This window comes from Strix uralensis, chromosome 17, assembly GCF_047716275.1.
Source record: "Strix uralensis isolate ZFMK-TIS-50842 chromosome 17, bStrUra1, whole genome shotgun sequence".
Taxonomy (NCBI): Eukaryota; Metazoa; Chordata; class Aves; order Strigiformes; family Strigidae; genus Strix; species Strix uralensis.
This window is the reverse complement of record NC_133988.1, coordinates 14,614,507-14,636,529: the sequence shown is the minus strand read 5'-3', so window position 1 is coordinate 14,636,529 and position 22,023 is coordinate 14,614,507. Positions and strand designations below refer to the sequence as shown.

The 22,023-nt window shown below is 41.8% G+C and overlaps 3 protein-coding genes across 5 annotated transcripts; 1 reads left to right on the top strand and 2 right to left on the bottom strand.

The window, feature by feature from the left end:
- Positions 1 to 821: 821 nt before the first annotated feature.
- On the bottom strand, positions 822 to 5,941 carry ARPC3 (actin related protein 2/3 complex subunit 3). Its single transcript, XM_074887368.1, has 7 exons — positions 5,851 to 5,941; positions 4,646 to 4,745; positions 3,478 to 3,554; positions 3,129 to 3,197; positions 2,738 to 2,864; positions 2,143 to 2,237; positions 822 to 1,337 (listed from the first exon to the last, which is right to left on the bottom strand). The coding sequence occupies exons 1-7, from the start codon at positions 5,854 to 5,856 to the stop codon at positions 1,275 to 1,277; spliced, it is 537 nt and encodes a 178-aa protein (XP_074743469.1). The 5' UTR covers positions 5,857 to 5,941; the 3' UTR covers positions 822 to 1,274.
- A 2,706-nt stretch (positions 5,942 to 8,647) lies between these two features.
- On the bottom strand, positions 8,648 to 13,019 carry GPN3 (GPN-loop GTPase 3). Of its 2 annotated transcripts, none has more exons than XM_074887078.1 (8): positions 12,861 to 13,019; positions 12,664 to 12,772; positions 12,408 to 12,575; positions 11,844 to 11,968; positions 11,047 to 11,162; positions 10,298 to 10,394; positions 9,642 to 9,770; positions 8,648 to 8,893 (listed from the first exon to the last, which is right to left on the bottom strand). In XM_074887078.1, exons 1-8 carry the CDS (start codon positions 12,906 to 12,908, stop codon positions 8,831 to 8,833), a joined length of 855 nt encoding a protein of 284 aa, XP_074743179.1. In that variant the 5' UTR covers positions 12,909 to 13,019; the 3' UTR covers positions 8,648 to 8,830. The 2 variants fall into 2 exon arrangements, with proteins under 2 accessions (XP_074743179.1, XP_074743180.1); XM_074887079.1 differs by having other exon boundaries at positions 12,848 to 12,946.
- Positions 13,020 to 13,062: 43 nt separating this feature from the next.
- Positions 13,063 to 21,111, top strand: DENR (density regulated re-initiation and release factor). 2 transcript variants are annotated; one of them, XM_074887080.1, is made up of 8 exons: positions 13,063 to 13,224; positions 14,432 to 14,546; positions 15,494 to 15,513; positions 15,790 to 15,874; positions 16,526 to 16,609; positions 18,718 to 18,834; positions 19,922 to 20,061; positions 20,834 to 21,111. In XM_074887080.1, the coding sequence occupies exons 2-8, from the start codon at positions 14,441 to 14,443 to the stop codon at positions 20,876 to 20,878; spliced, it is 597 nt and encodes a 198-aa protein (XP_074743181.1). In that variant the 5' UTR covers positions 13,063 to 13,224; positions 14,432 to 14,440; the 3' UTR covers positions 20,879 to 21,111. The 2 variants fall into 2 exon arrangements, with proteins under 2 accessions (XP_074743181.1, XP_074743182.1); XM_074887081.1 differs by lacking the exon at positions 13,063 to 13,224 and adding an exon at positions 13,350 to 13,479.
- The last annotated feature ends 912 nt before the right edge of the window (positions 21,112 to 22,023 follow it).

Sequence of the window (22,023 nt, the reverse complement as noted above, 5' to 3'; positions counted from 1 at the left end):
GACACTTTATTATCTGCTGGTTGCAGCAGCAAAGTGCGACAGGTCTCAGAGATAACAACACTCCTGCCTATAAATATGGGTAACTGAGGAGAAAGACCCTTCAAAGCCTAAATTTCTTCTAGGCCACAACCAGGGGAAACACCTCACGAGGGCCACTATTAACTACAAGGCATAGACTGAAAGGAGAGCTGAATCATACTTTTGTAATAAAGGGGGAAAAAAAAAAGAATGCAAAATGTGGCTATCCTATCATTACTACCACAAATCACATCGATTTCAGTTTGAACACACCATCATGGCTGTCTGGAGACAAATACACCTCTCAACAGACAAAACACGAGCAGCAAAACTACTTGACTTCAGATCAAGTAACATTAAAAGCTTGTTGGTGCTGTATGGTGACAGCGAAACAAGTATTGCCATGAAGACAAAAATGGGAATAAACCAAACTTGGATTTGCGGTTCTTCAAGAAGCCATCTCACTGATCAAAGCGGTCACAGTTTTTGCCAGTTTCGTGTGATGGTTGTGTTGGGCTGAACCTGCCATCACAAAGGCAGCCTCAGACTAAGCTGTACGTAACGTGCCTGCGTTACCCTGTGAAGGCATTTTAGTACAATGGAGCACTGCTCCGCAAAAGCAGACCTGCTAAATAACCAGGTGCGTTACTGCAAACTACAGCCCCTGTATTAATCCCATTTTCAGTGGGAATGATTCACTTCCTGCTGATTACCATTACACAATAATGATGATCTTTTCACAAAAAAAAACCACCCTCTGATTTCTTTGAAGGCTATGTGTGAGACATAAAGTAGTTACCACATTAATTACAAGCTAAGTTTATTGAAAACAAGGTAAAAATCACTGCACTCGACAACACAGAGTGAGAGGTATGTTTTCCATGGACATACAATACTGACACTCTAGCCAGTAGAGCAATTACACAGCTCTCCCTGCCCCACAGACAAATCCATTTCTTCTCTTAAATACAAGCCCTGCAGCTGTAGCCACTGATAATAAAGCAGCTTCCATCTGAAACAGCATGTTAGAAATCACTTATTAAGCACCAGCTTAATAATATTTGCTTACACAAATTATCTTTTTGCTTTTCCTCCCTCTATCCCTCATTGACTGGTTTGTGGTTTTTTTTTTTTTTTCTCCTTTTTTTCTTCATAAGCACTTAATTCTTCCTTGGTACAAAACGTATCCAAAACAAAGGCAAAATACCTAAACACCTTGCTGTGGAAATGTTTAATATTGTTGCTACTTTGCCTCTTCACTGCCCAGGACCTGACAGACTCTTGTTCATGAACTGTCTCTTCACAAAGCAGATCCACCACTGCAGACAGAAGTACAAAGTCAGAAAATATGCAAAAGCAGTTACCATGCAATAAACAAAATAGTGACTTCAAAGTATTCAACCTCTGACAAATAACAAATATTAAGGCTCCACTTTTGCACATACAGTTTTCCACACTGGTTTCTACCGGGATTTAGCTGAACAAGAGGACAGGAATGGACCCAATGAATTTACAATATAGGACTCTCAATCAAATTCTACCTTCTCTTCTTTCTATTATTTTTTTAATGTTTATTCAAATATAATTATAAACAAGGGAAGCATCAGAAAGCTACATCTTTGAAACTAAATTAGCCTAAATAATTTCAATATTAAACGCAGTCACATTTGCACATGAAACATATGAGCAGTCGGGAGGCAATTCATTCATTGATTAGCTGTTTTTTTAACCTGGATATGAGGCAAAATGGTCTACTTCAAAGAAGCTGTGAAATCAGAACCTCCTGAGAAGATAAACAGCATCTCTCATGCCTGTGAATTTCCATTTGGAAACCCAGCCAACAGCAGATGTGCAATACTTTGAAGAGTTGAACCAGACACCACTTATTACTGACCTGCTTTTTAAAGTAACCCAAATTGGCATTCACTGTCTTACCACATTACAGATTAAATTTATTGATAACTTGCAGCCTGCTATTTCACAAGCCTTATAAAACCAGGGAAGCTTGTGCCAAAATTACCCACACCTGATCCCTCACCCCATCATCTCACTTCTCTCCACACATTTCTGAAAAAACACACCGAGCCTCTCATTACATCTGTGATGATCACTCTAAACTCTTACCTTACTAGGCTTGTCACTTTGAGGATCAAATACTTTTTCACAAAGGCGAAGACCAGTTTCTTGCCTCAGCTGCTGCAGGTAGGCCCTCATCACCTCTGAAACAGCACAGGAAAAACCAGCGTGAACCGAGGCAGCACCACGTCAAACTGAATTTAACAAGGAAGCATCAGATATCACTGCTTAATTGGCTGGCTGAGTTGGTTTGCTCAATTTACAGTGATACTTGGGATTTTTATATTTATACCAGCAAAAAGGATCATCCAAACTGTTTTCTTCTCTCAGCTACCTTTGCTCGTTATTGTGGGCTTTCCATTCTGCCAGTGCAGCAGTTGGCTTGGGTGCCATTACAGGTTTAGATTTTGTTGATGCAAAAGCAGACTCAGACCCCTGTTAATTTGTTTTGTTGGATCTATGGATCCAGAGGGATCACTGGGCCTGCGAGGTTAGAAAATCCAGCTTCTGCTGCCCTCAGAAGACAGAACTGAAGATTTAGAAGATTCAGTTTTAACAGTAATTTTTCTAATTGCTGTCACAAAAATGCAGTTAGTAAAGGATGAGCCCAAGGAAGCCTTCAGAGGTCCTGGATTAGCCTTACCTTCCTCCTGCTTGTTGGCAGGTTTGGCGTAAATGGCATTAAGTGGAAAGCCAGGCTCCCCGGGGATTGGGAAGTTAGTGATTCCTAGTGTGTACATTTCTTTCTCTCCTTGGCCTTTGGAGTTACACTGGAAGAACCAGGCAAACATGGATTAAAAGTTATAAACAAAAGCTGATGGAGCGTTAGACCCATTTTACCAATCTGTAACACATAAAAACTCATCAAGAACAGCAACACAATGTATCTTCAGAGATCCACAGCCCTGGAGTATCTGTGGCTCTGACAGCAGGGACAGGGGTGAACAGGATTATTTGTGCCACTGGGAGGAGAGTACCAGCAAACCCTTTCCTGAGTACAATCCCCCTCCTGCACAGAAATTCACTTTTCTTACCTTTTGCAGCTTTTTCAAGCACTCAGAAATGTAGAGGGTTACATAGATCAGCGTTCTGTCAGCCTCATTCTGCAAACCAAGAGCAAACACAGAGCCCAGCCACTCTTAGATTAAGAGACTTTACAGAACTGATAAAAAGTTTGAAACAGCAATAAATTCAAGCCATTTTGGTCTACAATTTCCCCATGAGAGGGACTATCAATTAATGACATTTACCCAGCTTTAAAAATTAAGTGGTAGGAAGGGGAGTTTTTGTTATCTAGTAGAATTATTTCATTGAAAATAAATTCGTATTCACAGCATCAACCCTCCAAAGAACTACTATATTCACAGTATCTCAAAAAATTACCTTAATTTCATAATTTTTGAAGAAAACATTAGCTTTGAAGTAGTAGATGGCTTCGTCTATAATATCTGTGTCCTTAGCTAACAAAAAAGAAATACAGAGTTAAACAGTGCCCCATTATACTACATTGTGTCGTAACTTTTACTCACTGAAATACATGAATAAGGATTATTGCAAAAGCAAAACCTTGATATTTACAAAAAGCAGAAGACAGCACTATGTAATAGAAAACAGTTGTTGCCATGTGAAACACTGGTGATCTCAGACCGTAACATTTAAGCTTCCTACTCCGAGCAGAGGCTTTAACTCCCTTCTTCTCCTCCCCCCATGATTTCTCACTTCACAAAAGGCAGCAATTCAGCAGTTCCCCACTTTTCTACCAGTTGAGTAACTCACAGTTACTCAAGTTTTAACAGCATAAAAGTCTTCTCAGGACATAAAAATGTTTTTGGAGAAAGGCCACCACCACAATCAGACAAACTTCATTGTCCTCTTCAAAAAAAGGGAGGGTGAGCAGAACACATAGTGGCAACCATACTCATGACTTTCACCTGCTTTTGCTACCATCCAAGACTGCTTAAATCCAGAAACATTTGCTTTACATTTCCTTTCTCAAACTGAACTGCTCCACTATCGGGGAATAACATGCCCAGGAAGTGCTACTTTACATGCTGAAGGGGAATCTGTACCAGGCTGCCTGTGGACTCTGTTGGGATGCCCGTAACTTCATCTCAATTTCTGAAGCCCCCTACCCTGCAGTGCTGGCTATCCTACTCCTCGTCCTTCAGAGCAGCCGAGTGTCTTCAGCTGCAGACGCAAAGCCTAAGTTCTCTGTAGTCCTCCACTTCCTCTGACAGCAGAGGGTTTACATCACCACATCCTCCTCAAAACCTACTGAAGAGCGCAGTGAGACACAGGAGGAAGCATGAGAATAGTAACCGTAGGCTTTAATTAATGAAACAACTGATTTAGCTGGAGCACGGTGCATATTTATCTGTGCATAACTGTCTTCTATGATTTGCACAACTCAAGCATTTGAAAACTTTTTTTCTCCTCTATAAACTGCAAAGCACTCCAACCTGTGACTCCTCTTGTCACTCTCACTAGGGCTGGCTTGGAGCAAACCGTGAGATGATGATGAGCAGGTTTTCAGAGATTATTATAAACTTACTTTCCCGAGGTGCTGGGCCTTTGAACTGGCTTCTGATGGGTAACAGCGCCATGTTCCCAACTAGCTTGGTGTCAGAGTCCATTAAAGTTGAGTGGTAGGCCTACAGATGGGGGGATGGCTGGTTATTAATGGTACTGAAAATAGACATTTGTGTGTCCAAGCATGTGTCCTCTGTGTCTTCAACAAATAGGATTCAGAGCCTAGTTCATTAGTAGTGCTTCCAGCAATTTTTCCTCGCACAATCACTGTTTTCTAATTAGGCCCAGATCTCAGTGCCACTCTGGTGAAGACTGTGAAAGCATCACCACTGGCACCATTTACGGTTGTGGTGGTGGGAGACAGGATAAAATTGGTACGGCTGGTCTGCAGGCGTTGCTTCATGCCCAGGCTGCCTAACCCCATTCTGCACAGTGCCAGGGGGTAACAGCCCTGCTCTCCTGCCTGAGTTCTGGGGCACTGCACAGTTCACTGAAAGTTAGTTGGTCATTAGAAAAGACTGTATTTTATTTCCATGTCTGGCTAATAAGATAATAATAAATAAAGCCAGGCTTAACACATACCCGCACAAAGAAAGACTTCTATGCGCTCTAAAATTGGTCTAAGTAAAAAGAAAAATAAACCTTTCTGCACATGACAGACTCTTCCTGGGAAACTGATTTTTAAGAACTGGTGAGTTTAGGTTTAAGCATTTCCCAGACATTCCCACTGTGCTGTGCCAGGCCACTGGGAAGCCTTCACCTCCTCACAGCCGAGGCTTTGCAGGGAGAGAGGGGGATGCAGCTGGAGGTGGATAAGCAGAAAAGCAGTTTATTTCAACCAGAGGAAGGTGGTATGAACAAAACCAGGGCAAAGCATAGCTTTTACCACCCTCTTCCTCCTGGAGCCGGGGGCTGCCACCCTCCTGACTGCGAGTGGATGCCTGGCAGGAGGAGGAAGAGGAAGAGGAGGGCGGTGGCCTTGCAGCGGCCTCCCATAAACAGCAATCCCCTGCTCTCACCATGGCTCCCCGCAGCTGCAGCCCCTTTTCTCCCCCATGTAGCTGCCCACGGCCAGCCCCCGGCAGCAGAGCCCCTTTCCCCCAGCCCAGGCTCACCCCCATCCCGCCCGGCCCCCCGCCCCCCCCCCCCCGCCCCGGCCTCAAGCCCTCCTGCCCTGGCCTCCCGCCATCGGGGGTTGGCCAAGCGCCGGGTGCGAAGCCCCCTCACCGGCATCTCGAAGGGCGGGACGCAATTCGGTGGGGCCGGGCAGGAGGGGAGCAGAGAGAAGCTTGGCAGCAAAGCTTCCTCCTCTGCCTGCGCTGCAGGAAATGAGGCAGCAGAGGCGGTGCGAGGAGGGGAAGCCGGCGGAGGCCCGCGGCGTGCACCGCCCCAGAGCCAAAACTCCAGAGCCACCGCTCCTGCCAGGGCACTGCCAGCGCCCAGGAGGTGCTGTCAAAGCACGTTCTAAGGGGGACTTGGTTGCTTTGCCCCCCCACTCCCTCTGCCTTTGCTGTGGCTGGCATTGCAAGTAACCCCTCCTCAGCCCCTCCATGCCACCCTTTTCCTTTCCAGCCACCCTGACATCTTGCTTCCTCGCTGGCAGAGGCCAGCGCCTGTCCCCTGCGAGGGTCAGCCCTTGACGAGAGTGCAGGTGAGGATCCTTTGGTTGAAGCCAGTTTTCTCTCTGGCACATTTGCAGCGTTCCTGGGCATCACTTGCTTAGACCCGACGTGCAAAGCGCAGCTGGCTGCACGGGGCACTTGGTGTAAGGAAGCACAGAATGGGTCCAAACATCTCACGTTTGGAGGGATACAATATTTTGAGTGCACACTCCTGCTAACTATCAATCCATAACCTTTAGTGTGACCCAGCAGGCTCAATTTGTTCCCTGGTAAATGATTCATGCCATGAGTCACGGGAGAAAAAATGGGAGATTTGGAAGGTGAGTCAAAGTAATCTAACTGCAGGGCTGGGGTTTGGCCTTTCCACAGGTGTGACTCGTCCCAAGGATGCGCCAGTGCGGGGGTGAGTTAAGCGACCAAAGCTTTCCTGACATTTGCATGGTTCAATTCAGCCAGATCAGCTCCTGCCGTGATGTGATTAGCTCTGTGTGGGCATAAAGACTTGCCCCATCATGAGGTTAACTAACACCATAACTATTAAAACACAAAGATACTCAGGGCTTTTGGCCCCATGTTTTAAAGCTCTGAAGAGCTGATTTTTTTTCACCTCTTCCCGGTGACTGCAATGACTATCTTGAAACCGAAGTCTCAGCATTCACTAGTTATCTGGGAATAAGGTTTTAGTAATGCTGAGTATCATGAGATCTTGTAGAGGTCGTAAGGCTGGCAATTTTTGGAAACTTGGTGTTGAAAAACCATTTTAATAGCTCTTAGGTGACATCTTATTTCCCAGTTTTTCATTGTTCCCATTTAAAAGATCTCATGCGATCCTCCCTGACCTCCACATACAGATTCTGGGGAGCCCTTTTCCTCTAGACATGCAGGATTTTCTGGTCTGTTGAACCTCTCTCCCTGTTCTGGCTCTGCTTTGGAAAAAGCAGATCTTTACTTCAAAAATAAGCACCATATCAACGGTATGACCATTTAACCATTTATTTAAGACAGGAAGAACAACCCACTGATAAGAAAAAAATTAGACCTTCTGGACTAGAAGCAAAAAAACTACGAAACTGAACTCTGTGCCAAACTGTTACCACACCCCAGGTTTAGGGAAGTTGCCTCCGAGTGTTCAATCCTTGGTTTGGTTTGCATTAAGGGGTATCCTTGCACTCACACATCTGCTAACTAACCAAGCTGCTCCTACCAAATGACATCAGTTGTTCTTATTCTACCAAAATACTTGGCTGCTCATATTTTGTGAGGATGGGGTTAATCCCTGATACATTAACTATATATAGCCAGATGATATGCCTACACACGCACAAGCATTCACTGATGTTAAGCATTTCACACCGTGAGGCCCTTTTTGGAAAATATTTTAATTCAAGGACTCCATGAATAAATCCTGTTCCATAGAGTTAAGGAAAATGAAAGGTTGGTATGTACTTGGACATAAGCAGCAAAAAAACACATCCTGAAATTCAGCTGAATGTAGATAATAAATTAGACTAATAGATTTTAGAAGCAATAAAACATGTTTTGAAACACTCAAGATGCCCCAGGAACAGTCTGTATATATAAAGGAACTATAAACAATGAAAGGTAAAGTCAGCAGTACGTTTTCCCATATGGCTTGAATTATCATCCAATATGAAGTCTGTTAACAGCTACACCCAATTCCAGAACTGATGCTACTCGCCTGAAAAATTCCTGACCATTTTTACATGTATTTAGTTACTTAGGTATGTCCTTTGGAGATACTGTGCTAAAGTTTTGCTGCTCTAAAAGCACCACCACTCATTGTACTATAGAGGTAACATATATCCATAGTAGGAGTATGAGTTCTTTATTCAGGGGTAAAAAAAGGAGCTTACTTATTTGTGTTAATTAATGAAGAATTTGGCAACATTTTCTAATGTGATTGCACAAGACCATCACTGAGTTGTATTTAAGCTGATTTTAAGTGTTGTGCTGTGCTTAAGATGTTATCGATGTATAAACCACTTAAAGCCGTGTGCAAACTGTACAAACACCAGCCTTAAGAAGGCTTAAAATCTGGGCTCTTTCAAAGTAAAACACTCATGTTCTTCAAGAAGGGTGAGAGACCACCCACTGACCAGGTGTCCCTTTGAAGTTGCCAGTTGTCTCTTTGTCTAATTCAGGTTCAGTTCATGAAGTACAATTTTCACCCCTTAGATCAATTTTTCTCTCATATAATAATGAAAGTAACTACTCAGTACTGGATATAAATATTTATTGCAAGATACTTATATTTGGCTTTGTCTCCTTTGCAAATCATTAGATTTTTTTCAAGCATTCCTATGCTTAAATGAGATACATCTATATGTGGGAAACTTTTATATGTACTAATGCTAGCCTATGTATTTTATAACACACACGCATAAGAATAAAAATTGTTTATTAAAATAGTTATGAGGTCATATAGCTCACTCTCCACTATAAATATTAGTTATCTTACAGATAAAATATCGAGTATGTTTGTATAAGGGTGGATTTTTTTTTTTTAATTTTTATTTTTTAACACGAGCAAGGTATTTTCCTCCCATTTTTTGAACATCTGTTTTTTACTCATCCACGTGATCTTGAAAGTATTCATCCACAAGAGCAGATTTATCTTCTTCACATTCCTGCCAAAAAGAAAACAAAAAAGATAAAACCTGACTTTTCCCTAGTGGCTACTATACATTGTCTGTTCTGTGACATTTTATTTTAGAAACCACAACAGGAACAATGTCTAATATGGTTCCATAAAACATGTAGCAAAACCTTCTAAAAAAAGCAGTTTGTTTCTAAAGCTATCACAATTGTATAGGTCAAAATCTAGATCCAGGTATTCTGTATACTTAAAAGAGGACAAAAGTGAATTCAAAAATGGGATTAAAAGCACTGGACTTGTTCCTTAGGATTTATGAGCTGAATAATGAAACTAGACAGGGCTCGGAACAGATTTTAACACAGCAGTCTTCTATCATGTATTTTACATGATAGAATTTATTCCTAGTCTGTATCTCATATGCAAAACATGGGTTTAACACAGGAATTATCTGGGGAATTTGAACAGTCATGTAGGAAGAAATCTTAGTGATCTTAATAGTCCTTTCTGACCTTTGAAGTTTAAAATGCCACTATTTTTGAAAACAAAAGCATTAAATACAACCATGTGATCAGTCTGCATATGTGAGATGATATTAAAGAATTCAACTTTTAAATTGTAAATGAAGACGATATAAGCATTGTCACTAAAAGACTAAACGTGGCTTATTTTGAACCATACTAAGGCAATAATTTATTAGCGAGGCAAAGAACATATTTTATATTACAATTTATACTATGGACCCTTTTACATTTTTCATCCTATCATCAGAAGTACCTTACCTTTGGTTCTTTAAATTCAAGATCTTCTCCATACTGAATGGTAAAGTCTATGTGCTGCAGAACTATGTTTATACTTTCCTCATCAGAGCGATCAAAAGGTAGAAATCGAACCATACCGTAGTCATCAATCTAGAGAAGGGATTCAAAGGACATTAGTAAGAAAATGCAGTAAGTTAGTTCTCAATCACTCTAAGCTACTTCCTTAAACCAAACTTATGTATTCCTTGTCTGGACTGCTAAAATGCCGTTTAAAGCCAGACTGCAAACCAATGGCAATTCCCCACGCGGAACACCTGGCTATCAGTCCTAGGTTCTACACAGTAGAAAAAGCCATTTTCCAAAACTGCTAATAGAAGAGGATTCACAGAAAAATGTATTGGCTACAATCCAAATGTTAGTATCAAGAATCTTATGGTAATCTGAAAAAATAAAAAACTGAGTTAAAATAGGCAAAAACTAAAATGCTCAAGTGCCTGAGAATCTTTTAGATCCTGGCTTTGTAAGTTTGGTAGGTAAATACAGTTTTGGGGTGAGGGTGGAAGAATTATTATAGTACGTACAGTATCTGTAACAGCAATGAAGCCAGGAACCATACAGTACGGTTTATAAATACAGGACTGAATTTAAGGGTACCAGTTAAAAAGCAATATACCTACCAATCCACATATAGATTTAGTCAGTTTTTTAAACATTTTGCTTTTCAATATATTTGTAGAATCTTCAATCATAGAATACATATCTGGATCCAAGTACCTGGGAGAAATAAAATCCTCATTATCATCAAAAAAATCCTTGGCCACAGAGCAAATGAGTCATTGTGCTTTTATATAGCTACCAAACCCATCTATCATTCTGTGATCTGAATGAACTAACTTCATATCAGGAGAACTTAAAATGTTTAAAAATAGTTTCTGTAAGTATTTGAATATCTCAGATTACGATGCTAGTAGAAACAACTGAAGTGGTTTTTCTTTTCTTTTTGCTAATATACTTGTATACAAGAAAGCTTTGAGGAACACCACAAGGAAAAACTTTTATTTTAGCAAAAATGTAAAAGTAACATATCAGTAATTCAGTATGTTCAGTATCAAAAAACTGATAGGATCACCTCTGGTTTAGGTTTTGAAGTACAGTACCCTAGAACGTCATTCAGAATGACTTAAGTTATCCAAGATAATTATTTACAGAAAAACCCAGAGGTATGTACAAAGATGGAGCTAGCCTTTTGACTCCAACTAAACTGTAAGCATCCTATCCAGACATTTAAAGACTATGTTCAATATAAAACAAATGCATCTTCTCCCATTTGAAAAGAGTATGTTTTAATTGTGGGAAACATTAGAATGAATTTTGAGTGAAGTGTACTGCAAGATATTACACTGCAAATTAATTTTTCGGAACTTACTTTTCTATTTCCTTCTTGGCTTTCTTGCTCAGCAAATCCATTTTGGTCATAATGTTAATCTGTGGAATCTCTAAAGATATCATTGCACTGAGTGCAGCCAGAATTCCAGAGATAAACTTAAGGAATATGAAAAATGATGTAGTTAAGTACAGAAAAAACACAACGCCAACACACAGGACACTCAAGCACAGACCAAATCTAACTAATGAATATATGAAACATGGACACAAAGCCATATGAAGAGTCATTCTCTCTGTTGGAAAAGGGAGGGGCCAAATATCCCATCTCCCATCTACTTCCAGAGCCTCAAATCTGGATCTGCCACTGAAAAGGGCATTAAGAAGATCCAAAGCCCTTCTCGGGATTCTTATTCCTAGATGGGGAAAGCAGCCTGCTCTCTCTCTAGATCTGAGAAAGCTCTCATAGAGTCCCTGAAGAATTTAGGATTTAGGTTGGAAGGGTCTTTTAGAGGTTACCTGTTCCATACCACTGCTCAAAAGTCAGATCAGGTTGCTGAGGGGTTTTGCCCAGTCAAGTTTTGAGTAACTTAATGAACAGACACTACACAATCTCTGTGTGTCCCTCTTCCAGTCTGACCATTCTTGCAGTGCAGGATTTCTTTCCTTATATCCAACTAGAATTTGCTGCAATCTGTGTCTGAGGCAGCTGAAGACAGCAATCAATCTCCTCCAGTTTAGCATTCTTTCCTCTGGGCTAAACAAACTCAGCTGCCTAAATTGCTCAGATTTCTTATTCTTTATCAATATGAACTTTTACCACAGATTTCAAATGGATACCTTGAAAGATTCCACCATAAACTGAGAATCCACAAGAAAAACTCCACAGACGCGGAATTCCCACTGCTGAAGCTGCTCCACCAGCTGTTTCATCACTGGCAGATGTGTATAGAGTTCGATCTGACCTAGGGCACACTTAGGATATTAGTATGCAGAAATGTGAAGCCAACAGGAACAGTTAGCAGTTACATAAATATGGGTATTGCAATTAATGTGAATGAAAGCTGATAAAGAAAGTATCCTGCTTTTCAGACAATTCTGACTTATGATGAAGTTATACTGGTGAAGTGGAAAAGAAATAGAAGGGTTTTTTCCTCCCTTGGCCTCCAGTTAGCATTAGTTAGCAGTTGCCATAGCATTCCCACACCATATGATGCTATTAGAAGTCAGTGCAGGCCTCCAAATTATCCTGGGACCAAGTTCACTTCTGAAACATCTGGAAGTGACTCTGACAACTGTTAATAATGCAAAAAAAGCGTGAATGGTGATCAACAACAACAAAAAAGCACCGCAGATTTTATATTGTGTATGAAGAACAATGACAAAACATAGATATTTGTTTACCTGGGCAATCAAACAATATATAGTCATCCTCCACATGCCCAAGGCTTTCCTCTAGCCAGTTAAAGTTATTGGCAAAGTATTCCATGCAAAACACCAGGCCGCCATTGGGACCAAACCTTAACGACTCATCTTCCATGACGTCGTCCACTTCTATTAACTCACGGATGTCTGGAACAACAGACACACGAGGCAGTGTGAGGTCTTTTCCCTACAGTCGGTGCCCGCAGGTTGCTGCCCGCGGCCTCCCGCCGCTCACCTGCCATGACGGGGTAGCTGAAGAGCTCCGCCGCCGGGTCCAAGTTGACCACCTGCACGGCGCGGCCCAGCGCCTCGCAGTGCTGCACCATGGTGGAGCAGTACGTGCTCTGCAAGGCACACACACGCCGTCAGGGACACGTTACCGCCGCTGTCACCTACCCGCTGCCGCCCGCCCGCCTCACCTGCCCGCCTCACCTTCCCGCTGCCCGCCGGGCCCATCACCAGCTGCGCGTATCGCGGCATGGCGGCGGGCGGGCCGGCGGGAACTGACCGCTCCGGCGGCCCGTAGCTCTCCTGGTCACGTGCCGCGGGTGGGCGGTGGCTCACACACTGGCGCCAGCGCGCGCCCGCCCCGCTACGGAGAGCCGGTGGGCTCAGAGCGCGCCCCGCCCCGCCCCGCCCCGCGGGCCTCCGGCGGGCGCGCGCGGCTCTCGCGAGACGGCGGCGGCGCTGGGGCGGGCGCACGTGCCGCGCGGTGTGTGGAGGGAGACGCCGCCGCCACCGGAGGAGGAGGAGGAGTCGCCGCCTCCCCGCCACCGCGGCCTGAGGGGCCTCCCGGGTAAGGCCACACTGCTGCCGCCTCTGGGCTTCCCCGCCCCTTTCTGCAGGGAACCCCGCTCCGCCGCCGCCCCGTCCCAGCGGTGGGTGGCCTGCCCCGGCGTCCTGCCGGCCGGCGGGCGGGCGGCCTCTCGCCTCGGCTACCAGCATCCTTCCCCCAGCGCTGACGCTCCTCCCTCTCCTCCGGTACCGCGGCTCTGCCTCCCCTCGCAGTGATCCCCCTCGCCTCTCGCACCTCAGCATCCTCCCGCCTCAGGTATCCGGCGCCCTCCTTCCCCTGGGCTGTGCCCCGCCATCCCACCATGGCGGTGATCCCCATCACGGCCGCTCCCCCAGCACCCTTCCCCTTGACCTGCCTTCACTTTTACCCCCGATTACCCAGCACCCTCCTTTCCCCATTTGGGATCTCCACGGGTGCTCCAGCACCCTTCCCCTCACTATGACCGTCTGCTGCCTTTCCCCGCGGTCCCCCTACTACGAACCCCACCACCTCTGGCGCCCTGACATTTTCCCTCAGCTCTTTTCACTGCCCAGGAACAGCTTGTACAGCATCCTGGCTCTGATTCTTCCTCACGCATATCCTGCTTGCTCCCATGATCCTGGAGGACTTCCTATGCATTGCAAACCCCTTCCCTGTTGACGCCTATTTTCTAAGCCCCTTGCCTGAAAATTTGTGCGTGTAAACCATTATTAAATGTATTAGTGGGTTGAGTTTGGTTTGTTTGCTTTGTGGTGTTTGTGGGGGTTTTTTTTGCCAGTGTCCTAGAATCAGATTGTAACTTTAGATGCTGATTTAAATGACCCCTTTTCTTTGCTACGATATTGGCAGTACCTCCCACAACTCCCCCAGTGCACGTACTGTTCATATGCCACTGATTTAAGGTGTTACTTCACATTTTGCTTAACCCAGTATGTTCTGTAATTCCATGTGGTGTTCTTGCAGAGCTTTCTTAATTTTATGCTGCATTTTGTGGCACTGGGGTTTTTTTTCCCCTTATGTGCTAGAATTCCATACTTATTGGTATCTTTTGCAGCTATTTTCCCCGTATTTTTTCATTATTTCTTGACTCCTGTTTTTTCTTCCCTGATTCCTCCTGCTTTTCTTAAAATTGTACCTGTTTTCTCTGGGATTCTTGTTGGGTTGGGAAAGATGTGAATAACTTTAACCCAGAACTTGGGTCCTGATTCTTTTGTTCTGTGACCTCTAGGCTTGTGACATGGCCACAGATGTAGCTGAGCCTGTGGTCCCTGACTGCAGAGGAGACGTAAGGAGCGGTGCCAGGTCAGATGCTGACTATCCTCTTCGGGTTCTCTACTGCGGAGGCAAGTGCTGAAGGGGCAGTTGTCCATGATTCTTACAATGTGCTGTTTGTGAGGGCAGCCTGACAGAAAGAATAAGAAGAATTGGAGATTTTCTTTTGGTTAGCTCTTATTGAGAAGCTTGACCGTGGTCAGCTTGACCTTTCTGATTGTCTTTCTGAAATAGCTTGTGTTATGTATTTTATCTAAAGCTTTTTTCGTGAAATGTAAGGGTCTTCCCTCTGAGAGATGGAAGTACTAACAACTTTCTGTGTGCAAAAGAAGCGGGAGTGGTGCTCAGGTTGTGAACTGTTGAGCAGAGGTATCTTCCTGCAGAAAGCCAGTAAAGCCTTTAGCACAGAAAAGGCCTCTGAGCACTAGTATGGCAGTAAGAAATAGATGAAATTTAACTGAAAGTAAATAATCTTGACAGGTATGTTTTTTTAGATAGGTTTGTTATTTTGCCTTGGGCTTGAATATGGTTGCAGGGGATTAGGAAAGAATCCCTGTTGTGCATGAAAGTCTGCACAATTGGTTTGGATTTGTTCTGGGGCCGAGCCCCTTTTCTGGATATTGGCAGTTCTTGGAAAAAGGAAAGCTAACCAAATCACGTGGTGATTTATTAGGTATATCTTTTGCCTCAGGTGGAACCGGTGTTTCTTTCCATAACTTTTCCCAAAGCTGTAGGCATCTCCTTCCCTTCTGTCACTGACAGGCTACTCTGGCTGTGATAGTCTTATCCTAATGCAGAGCATCTGAGCTAATGAGAGAAAAATTAAAATGTGGAGTGGTATCAATGAAATAATAATTTTGAGTCAATGTGTGGTTACAACCAGAAGTTATGATGTAAGAAATCAACCCTAACTTTAAAATACCATTTTGAATTTAACACTAAGGCTGTAAGAGGAGAACTTATTTTTGTAATCTCTTCTTTTTTTTCTTTTTTTCCCCCCCCTCCCTTCTTTCTCCAGTCTGTTCGTTACCAACAGAGGTGAGTTAATTTTTTTGTTGTCTGAGTTTCCACTTTCTGTCCTATGATTCCTGACTTTGATGATTCTTTCTGATCTTTTGTTAATTGTGGCAGTTTTGTGCTTCAGCCTTTGTCATCTTTGGGATGACACGAGGTTTCTTCTGCACTAGTGTAGTATTTGTATTCAGTCATCTTAAGGAGAAATAGCTGATCTGAATAGCAAATATATTTTGGTGTATTTGTGATGTATTTTGAAGTTACTCTGCTAACAACTTTCATATGACCTTTCTTCTCTAGTACTGCGAATACATGCCTGATGTGACTAAATGCAGACAATGGTTAGAAAAGAATTTTCCAGATGAGTTTGCAAAACTTACAGTAGGTAAGAATCTTTTCTACTTTCAAACTGATATGTACCCTTAGACATATTCAGAAGTCTCTGAGCTTATCCAATTCTGATCTCTTTCCTTTTTCTGCTGTATCAAGTGTGAGAGTTAATAATTTCCTTAGGAGTCTACCATGCTTTTGGATGCTGTGAAAACATATTTGATGATGTCAGAGAACACTGAATAAACAATGTGTAGATTCAGAAATAATGTTTCAGCTTTCTTAAGGTTCCTACTGTAACCAGTCATCCATGTACTTGTTTCCCATCAAAGTTAGTTTATTAGATTTTATGTGTGTGCAGTCTACTGTGGGTGGCTGGAGGAAAGGACATTAATCACAAGGAACTTGTTGATTTGCATTTGGAATGTCAATATTAACATTATTAATTTCTCTCTGTGGAAATTATGTGAAGAGACTGTATTGAAATTGTAGCTGCATCTTTGAGCTAAGGCTTCTCTGAAGTTTAATTTGCATAAGTACTATCATGAAGGTGTAACACGCATCAGTCAAGGGGCTGCTGCACTTAAGCAAAGAGTTTATGGATTTAGCAAAATATCCCTGTACCTTACTTCCTGTAAGGCTGTGGTTGTCTGACCACTAATTTTGTTCTCATTTTTTCTCCCTGCTCCTTTCTGATGTATTTAAGAAAATTCACCTAAACAGGAAGCTGGGGTTGGAGAAGGCCAAGGAAATGCAGGAGAAGAAGAAGAGAAGAAGAAGCAAAAGAGAGGCAAGGTCTAAATAGTTGATTGTGGTACTGATTTATAAGCAGTATGGGGCATCCCTTTCTCACCTGCTGCTCTGGACTATGGCACAGATTCCTTGCATTTTGGTTGTTAGCTACACTTTGACTCTGCACAAAAGATACCAAATATCTTTCTTCCAGTGGTAGCAGAGTTAGTGCGGTGATTTATGCTGATGAAAGAATTGGATAGTAGTAACAGCAAGTGAAAGATGACCTGCATCACGTGTCTCATTGTTCTGTCATTGCTATTGCACCTATTCAGGGAGTAATTCTTCTCAACCTAAAATCAGCTGGCATGCCTCCCAGAATACTTGTTTCTGCCCTGTTTAACAGCAGTTTATAGGTTGCTTGCAGAGTAGAACAAAGGCTGCTTTCCTCTGTTAATGCCACATGACACTGCCTTTGCCTTTTTTCCTTCCACCCCTCCTCTGTATTCACGTAACAGGATTTGGTTTTATGCTTTTAACGCTATCACGTATGTCTTCATTAACAGCTATGTCTCTTTCCAACCATACTAGTGAAAAACATTTTCAAAAACCAAATTTGGAAGGTATAAAATACAGGAAACAATTTAAACACACTTTTATCTTCTATCATTGGAGTTCTTTCTGTTTAATTAATTAACATACTTTCCCCCATAAATCAGAATGCTGGTGCTGTTAATATGCATCTGCCTGTAGAGTGTCAGTTGTGTCTGTAGAGCTTCAGAAATTATGGTTAATAGCCCAGTAAGATTCAGATTTTTAAGCCACATATCACTGCAGATGTTTTATTTTTGTGTTGATGTTTTATTTTTGTGTCTTGGTAACCAGTTGTATTTACCTTGTCAGTAGGCTGTGTGTAGTGACAACAGTGATTTACGTTCTGTAGCTTGCATGCCTTTCCCAGAGACTTCAGGACATTTTGTTTCAACATTAATTTACTGTGTGGCATGGTATGGTTAGTTTTCAGTCCTGGTTTTGGTTCTAAAATAATAGTGTTTAAAATATTTAGGGATTTTCTCTTAGAGTCTAAAATTTCATGAAAACTTACAGTATGGTGTTACATATGACGGTATAGGATTGACTGTAAGAGAGGGGGTAAGGAAAAACAAACAAAAACTTACTAAGACACTGCAGAAATTTACTGAAGATATTTTAAGACAGAAATTTACTGCCTTAAATTATCAGACATCAATTCAGAGTAGTGTAGAATTGAAAGTGCTGCATGTTAGAAAAAGAGGTGTAGTCACAAGGGGTTAGTTTGCTTGTCATAAATTCTTGAGGTTTTCATGCTGAGAAGTCTCAAGAACATGGAGCTTTGGTTACCCTGGAGTAACTTGATGACTGTATACCAAGTTAACTGAGATCTTATTAGGATTCTTCAAATCAGATTAAGTGGCATTTCTTTTGCATGCTTTACTCAGATTAATGTCTGATATGTGAAATGCTCCCTCAGGTTGGCGTAGAAACAGACAGTAAGAAAGAAGATGTTAAATCATGTGGAAGTTTGGCAGTCAACTACTGTAGCTGACTTCTGTTTCAGAGGCGGGGTGTTTTCTGTTAGCTCATGTACAGATACGTGGTTCATACTGGGGTCGTGCACAGATATCTAGAATTTAATCTGCTGTTTAACCCAGCAGCCTGAGCAGGCACGTCCTCATGGCCTCAGTGAATGGACAGACACAAACCCTAAGGATGTTAAACTCATGAAAAACATTAAAGTAAGAGTTTGTTCCTAGGATTATGACCAAAGAGCAATTCCTGAAAGAGCAGTTAAATGCAGACCAAATGCAATGATTAGTAAAGTGTGGGGAAAACCCCTTTTTTGATAATAATGGGGTTCTGCTGTGCAAGCTGTACTTTAATGCACATTTGATGTGCGTATATATCGTTATTTCTTGTAATATTGAGCTTTGATGATATGGGACCTTTCTTAAATAATAATAAAAAAACCCTGAATGTGAGACAATGTGCAGAATAGATTTGTTTACCAACACAGATGAGGAGATAACAGTTTCTTTGTTTATAGGGATGAAATCTGGCCTTATATGCTTTTTTCTCTAAGTATGACATCATTTAACTAATTATGTAACCTTATGCTCTCTTTTAAAGGTGGAAGAGGTCAGATAAAACAGAAAAAGAAGACTGTACCACAGAAAGTTACAATAGCTAAAATTCCTAGAGCAAAGAAAAAATATGTCACAAGAGTATGTGGCCTTGCAACGTTTGGTGAGTTGACTTTTGTTATGCATTTTTTTGTTTGTTTTAGATGTGCTTGCCTTTAACCTCATGATATTTCTTCTGATTATATTACATTGAATGATCTGCTTCCATCTGTGCGAGTTGGCAGTCCCAAGGTGCTTTTAGCAATTCCAAAGCATGCCGAAGGTACACTGACTTCCCTCAGTGATAAGTTATTAAAGTCTTTATTTCCACGGTGTTTGCAAACAAATAGGGTTGCAGTTTATTTTTCAACAGGGCTTCCAATAGCAGTCCACTTATTAGACTTCAGAGTAGTCTATTCCCTTTAATTATAAGCATATTTATTTTCAAAAAGATGCTTATTTCCATCAAACTTGTAAATATGTTCCTGACAATTATTTTTACCTATTCTTGAGACTGATTAAGTAAGGCTTTAGCTGCCTTTCTAGTACAGCAGTCAAATCATTACCAAAGTACGCCAGCAACGCTGTCCTGCATAGCTTTGGTTCAGCTGCAAACAGCCCCTTGGTGTTTATATCTATAACAACATCTTACTTCACACTTTGATCATGAATCCTGTTAAAAAGGTAAGGTTTCACCTTGGTTGTACTAACAAGATACAGAACATATTTCCTGCATGAGAGTGTCATCAGTTTTTTTGAGGGATCGGTAATAGGCACTAGCTCGATCTGAACTGGATATGTATCTTTGTGCTGGAAGCCAATCTCAAAAATTGTTGGGACATGTTTCTGAAAAGAACATACCGAAGTACTTCTATGGAGAAACTTGTTCAATGACTGTGGGAGTTACTCAGAACTGGAGGTGCTTTCTAAACAGTTTTGCATGTGCTTTTCTGCTGAGTGCATGTAGCTTAGACCTGCGTAAACAGAATGTGTAGGGGACATTCAGCAATTTTTTGCCTTAAGAGTTTGCTAGATTTGTAGAGTCAGTTGTTTTGTATGTAAATAGCACTTTTGCTTTCAGTGGAAATTGTAGCAAAGCTTTGTAAACCGCCACTAGTTTTTCAACAGTTAAAAAAAGATTTTGGTTTTAAACTTGAGAAAATACTTGTTTTAAATGACTGTACTTAAACTGTCCATTTTCCCATCAACAGAAATTGATCTTAAGGAAGCACAAAGGTTCTTTGCTCAGAAATTTTCCTGCGGTGCCTCAGTAACAGGAGAAGACGAAATCATCATTCAGGGGGATTTTACGGATGACATTATCGATGTAATCCAGGAGAAGTGGCCTGAGGTAACAAACCTTTCTTCTGCCACAACTCTGGTTTTCCACAGTAGCTTGTGACTTTCCAATGGTTTTGAAAAAAGGGTTTCATCTTTGACAGCACAGGTTGTTGTGCAAAAATAAAAGACCGGTTGTTGCGTTCCCACTTATGAATGACTAGGTTAAGGAGTGATTAAACTTGAAGTCAGACCTTGCTTCCGTTGTCCAAGAAACATTAATTCTCATGCTGGTACTGTGGGTACGGCAGTGAGGAAGGCATGTTGGGATAAGTCCAACTGTCAGATACCTGTGGCTCCTTTGTGACCGTTTCTTAACAGTGAATACCTAAGTATTCTTACATTGCCATCCTATTTTTCAAAATCCCATAAAATATTGCAAAATTAAAAAAAAAAAAAAAACACAACCAAAACAAAATCCCCAAACCAGAAACAAAACCAATTGTACTTCAGAAGAAGAGATTAGCTAATTTTGGGCTGGTTGAGGGGTTTGGTTGCGCTGTTGTAATTGGAAGCGGTTTCTTTGACTCTCCCTTGTTCTGGTATTTCTGGTATTGGAGTTCTTTCTGAAAGAACCCTGTAGGCCTGTCTTTATTCAGAGCCCTATAGGTTTGGCTATGTCCTGTAGGCATGTGTCACTGCCGTGGAATTCACAGCAGGGATCTCGGATGGTGCTGTATACTTCTCCCACGCTTCATTACGTGTACGGTGGTGAATATTGAGTGAGACATTTAAGAAGAAAATATACTTAACATGCTGTGTTTTGGCCTTTTCTTTTTCCCTAGGTGGATGATGATAGCATTGAAGATCTTGGAGAAGTCAAGAAGTGATAGTGAAAGACTACCTTTATTTAATGATATGGTTATAAATGATGTAGCCAAAGTGAGGCTTCTAAATCCATTTGCTCTGCAGTGAAACTGTAGAGAACCCGTATCCTTGGCATTTTCACTGTTCTGTATAGGCTGCTTGGTTTTTTTGTTGTGATATTTGCCAAAGTTAAATTGGGGTTCTATCATGCTTATGCATGAAGTAGATTTAAATAAAATTACTGTTCCTCACTGAACACAGTTTCTGTTTTCTTTACGGCTACTTTCCTCTAACAATCTTACAGTAAAATAATAATTTAAGTCATTAAAAGCTTATTTTTCATCTGCTGTCCTTTCTGCTGACCTTAAGTGAATGAAGCATGTGGCTAATGTAGAGAAACTCATACCTCTGATTTACCTGTATATAATTTCAGAAATCAGAATGGGAGAAACATTCTAGAGGTTTGTTAACAATTAAAGGAAAATGAGTCCTGGAGCGGTCAGGCAGTTGGACTAGATGATCGTTGAGGTCCCTGCCAACTGAACTATTTTATTCTATTAAGTGGAAACACTGAGGAACACGTGAGTATTTCTGAGATGTTTAGCCTGTTTTCGTAATTCCAAACAATCTGACCCTTCTGGTCTAGGTGAGGCAATTTTAGTGGCTTGATGCTTTTAGCATACTGCTAGTTCTAGAACAGTAGTAATTCTCAAAACTCCCTAGTGACCGCTGTTTGTTTCCACAAACTGTGTTCAGGCTGTGGGTCAGGTGGGGTGCCAGCTCGGCAGCTTGGCTTCTCCATGCTCCTGCAAACAGCCTCCAGCATCGATCTGGTGCTTTGTATTTCACGGCGCCATTTAGTAATATTAAATGCTCCTGGGCGGCAGAGTCTTGGAACTGACATTCTCCTGTCACTGTAGAACCTAGATGAGGTTAAAACCAAGGGGGTGATGCATCGTACACACTGTCCTCTACCAGTAAAGTTCTTTTTTTTTTCAGTGATTTTTGTTTATAAGCTGATGGGTTTAGTTGAGAATGGTGTATCTAATGAGGCAACTATCTCTGCAGTTCTATTTAGAATGAGCAGAGTAGTTACCTCCATGCTGTAACATCCAGTCGGGTTCTTACTCGTCTCCTATTATTCTTCACATGATTAATTCTCACCTTT

Coding starts and splice junctions, on each gene's coding strand:
- ARPC3 (XM_074887368.1), bottom strand. Junction 3,555..4,645: donor AGGCCCAGCACCTCGGGAAA/GTAAGTTTATAA, acceptor CTTTTTTGTTAG/CTAAGGACACAGATATTATA. Junction 1,338..2,142: donor AAAGTGACAAGCCTAGTAAG/GTAAGAGTTTAG, acceptor TTCTGTCTGCAG/TGGTGGATCTGCTTTGTGAA.
- GPN3 (XM_074887078.1), bottom strand. CDS start 12,908: ATGCCGCGATACGCGCAGCTGGTGATGGGCCCGGCGGGCAGCGGGAAG. Junction 11,969..12,407: donor TATATTGTTTGATTGCCCAG/GTAAACAAATAT, acceptor AGTGTGCCCTAG/GTCAGATCGAACTCTATACA. Junction 11,163..11,843: donor TTATGGTGGAATCTTTCAAG/GTATCCATTTGA, acceptor ATATTCCTTAAG/TTTATCTCTGGAATTCTGGC.
- DENR (XM_074887080.1), top strand. CDS start 14,441: ATGGCCACAGATGTAGCTGAGCCTGTGGTCCCTGACTGCAGAGGAGAC. Junction 15,875..16,525: donor GTTTGCAAAACTTACAGTAG/GTAAGAATCTTT, acceptor GATGTATTTAAG/AAAATTCACCTAAACAGGAA. Junction 18,835..19,921: donor ATGTGGCCTTGCAACGTTTG/GTGAGTTGACTT, acceptor TCCCATCAACAG/AAATTGATCTTAAGGAAGCA.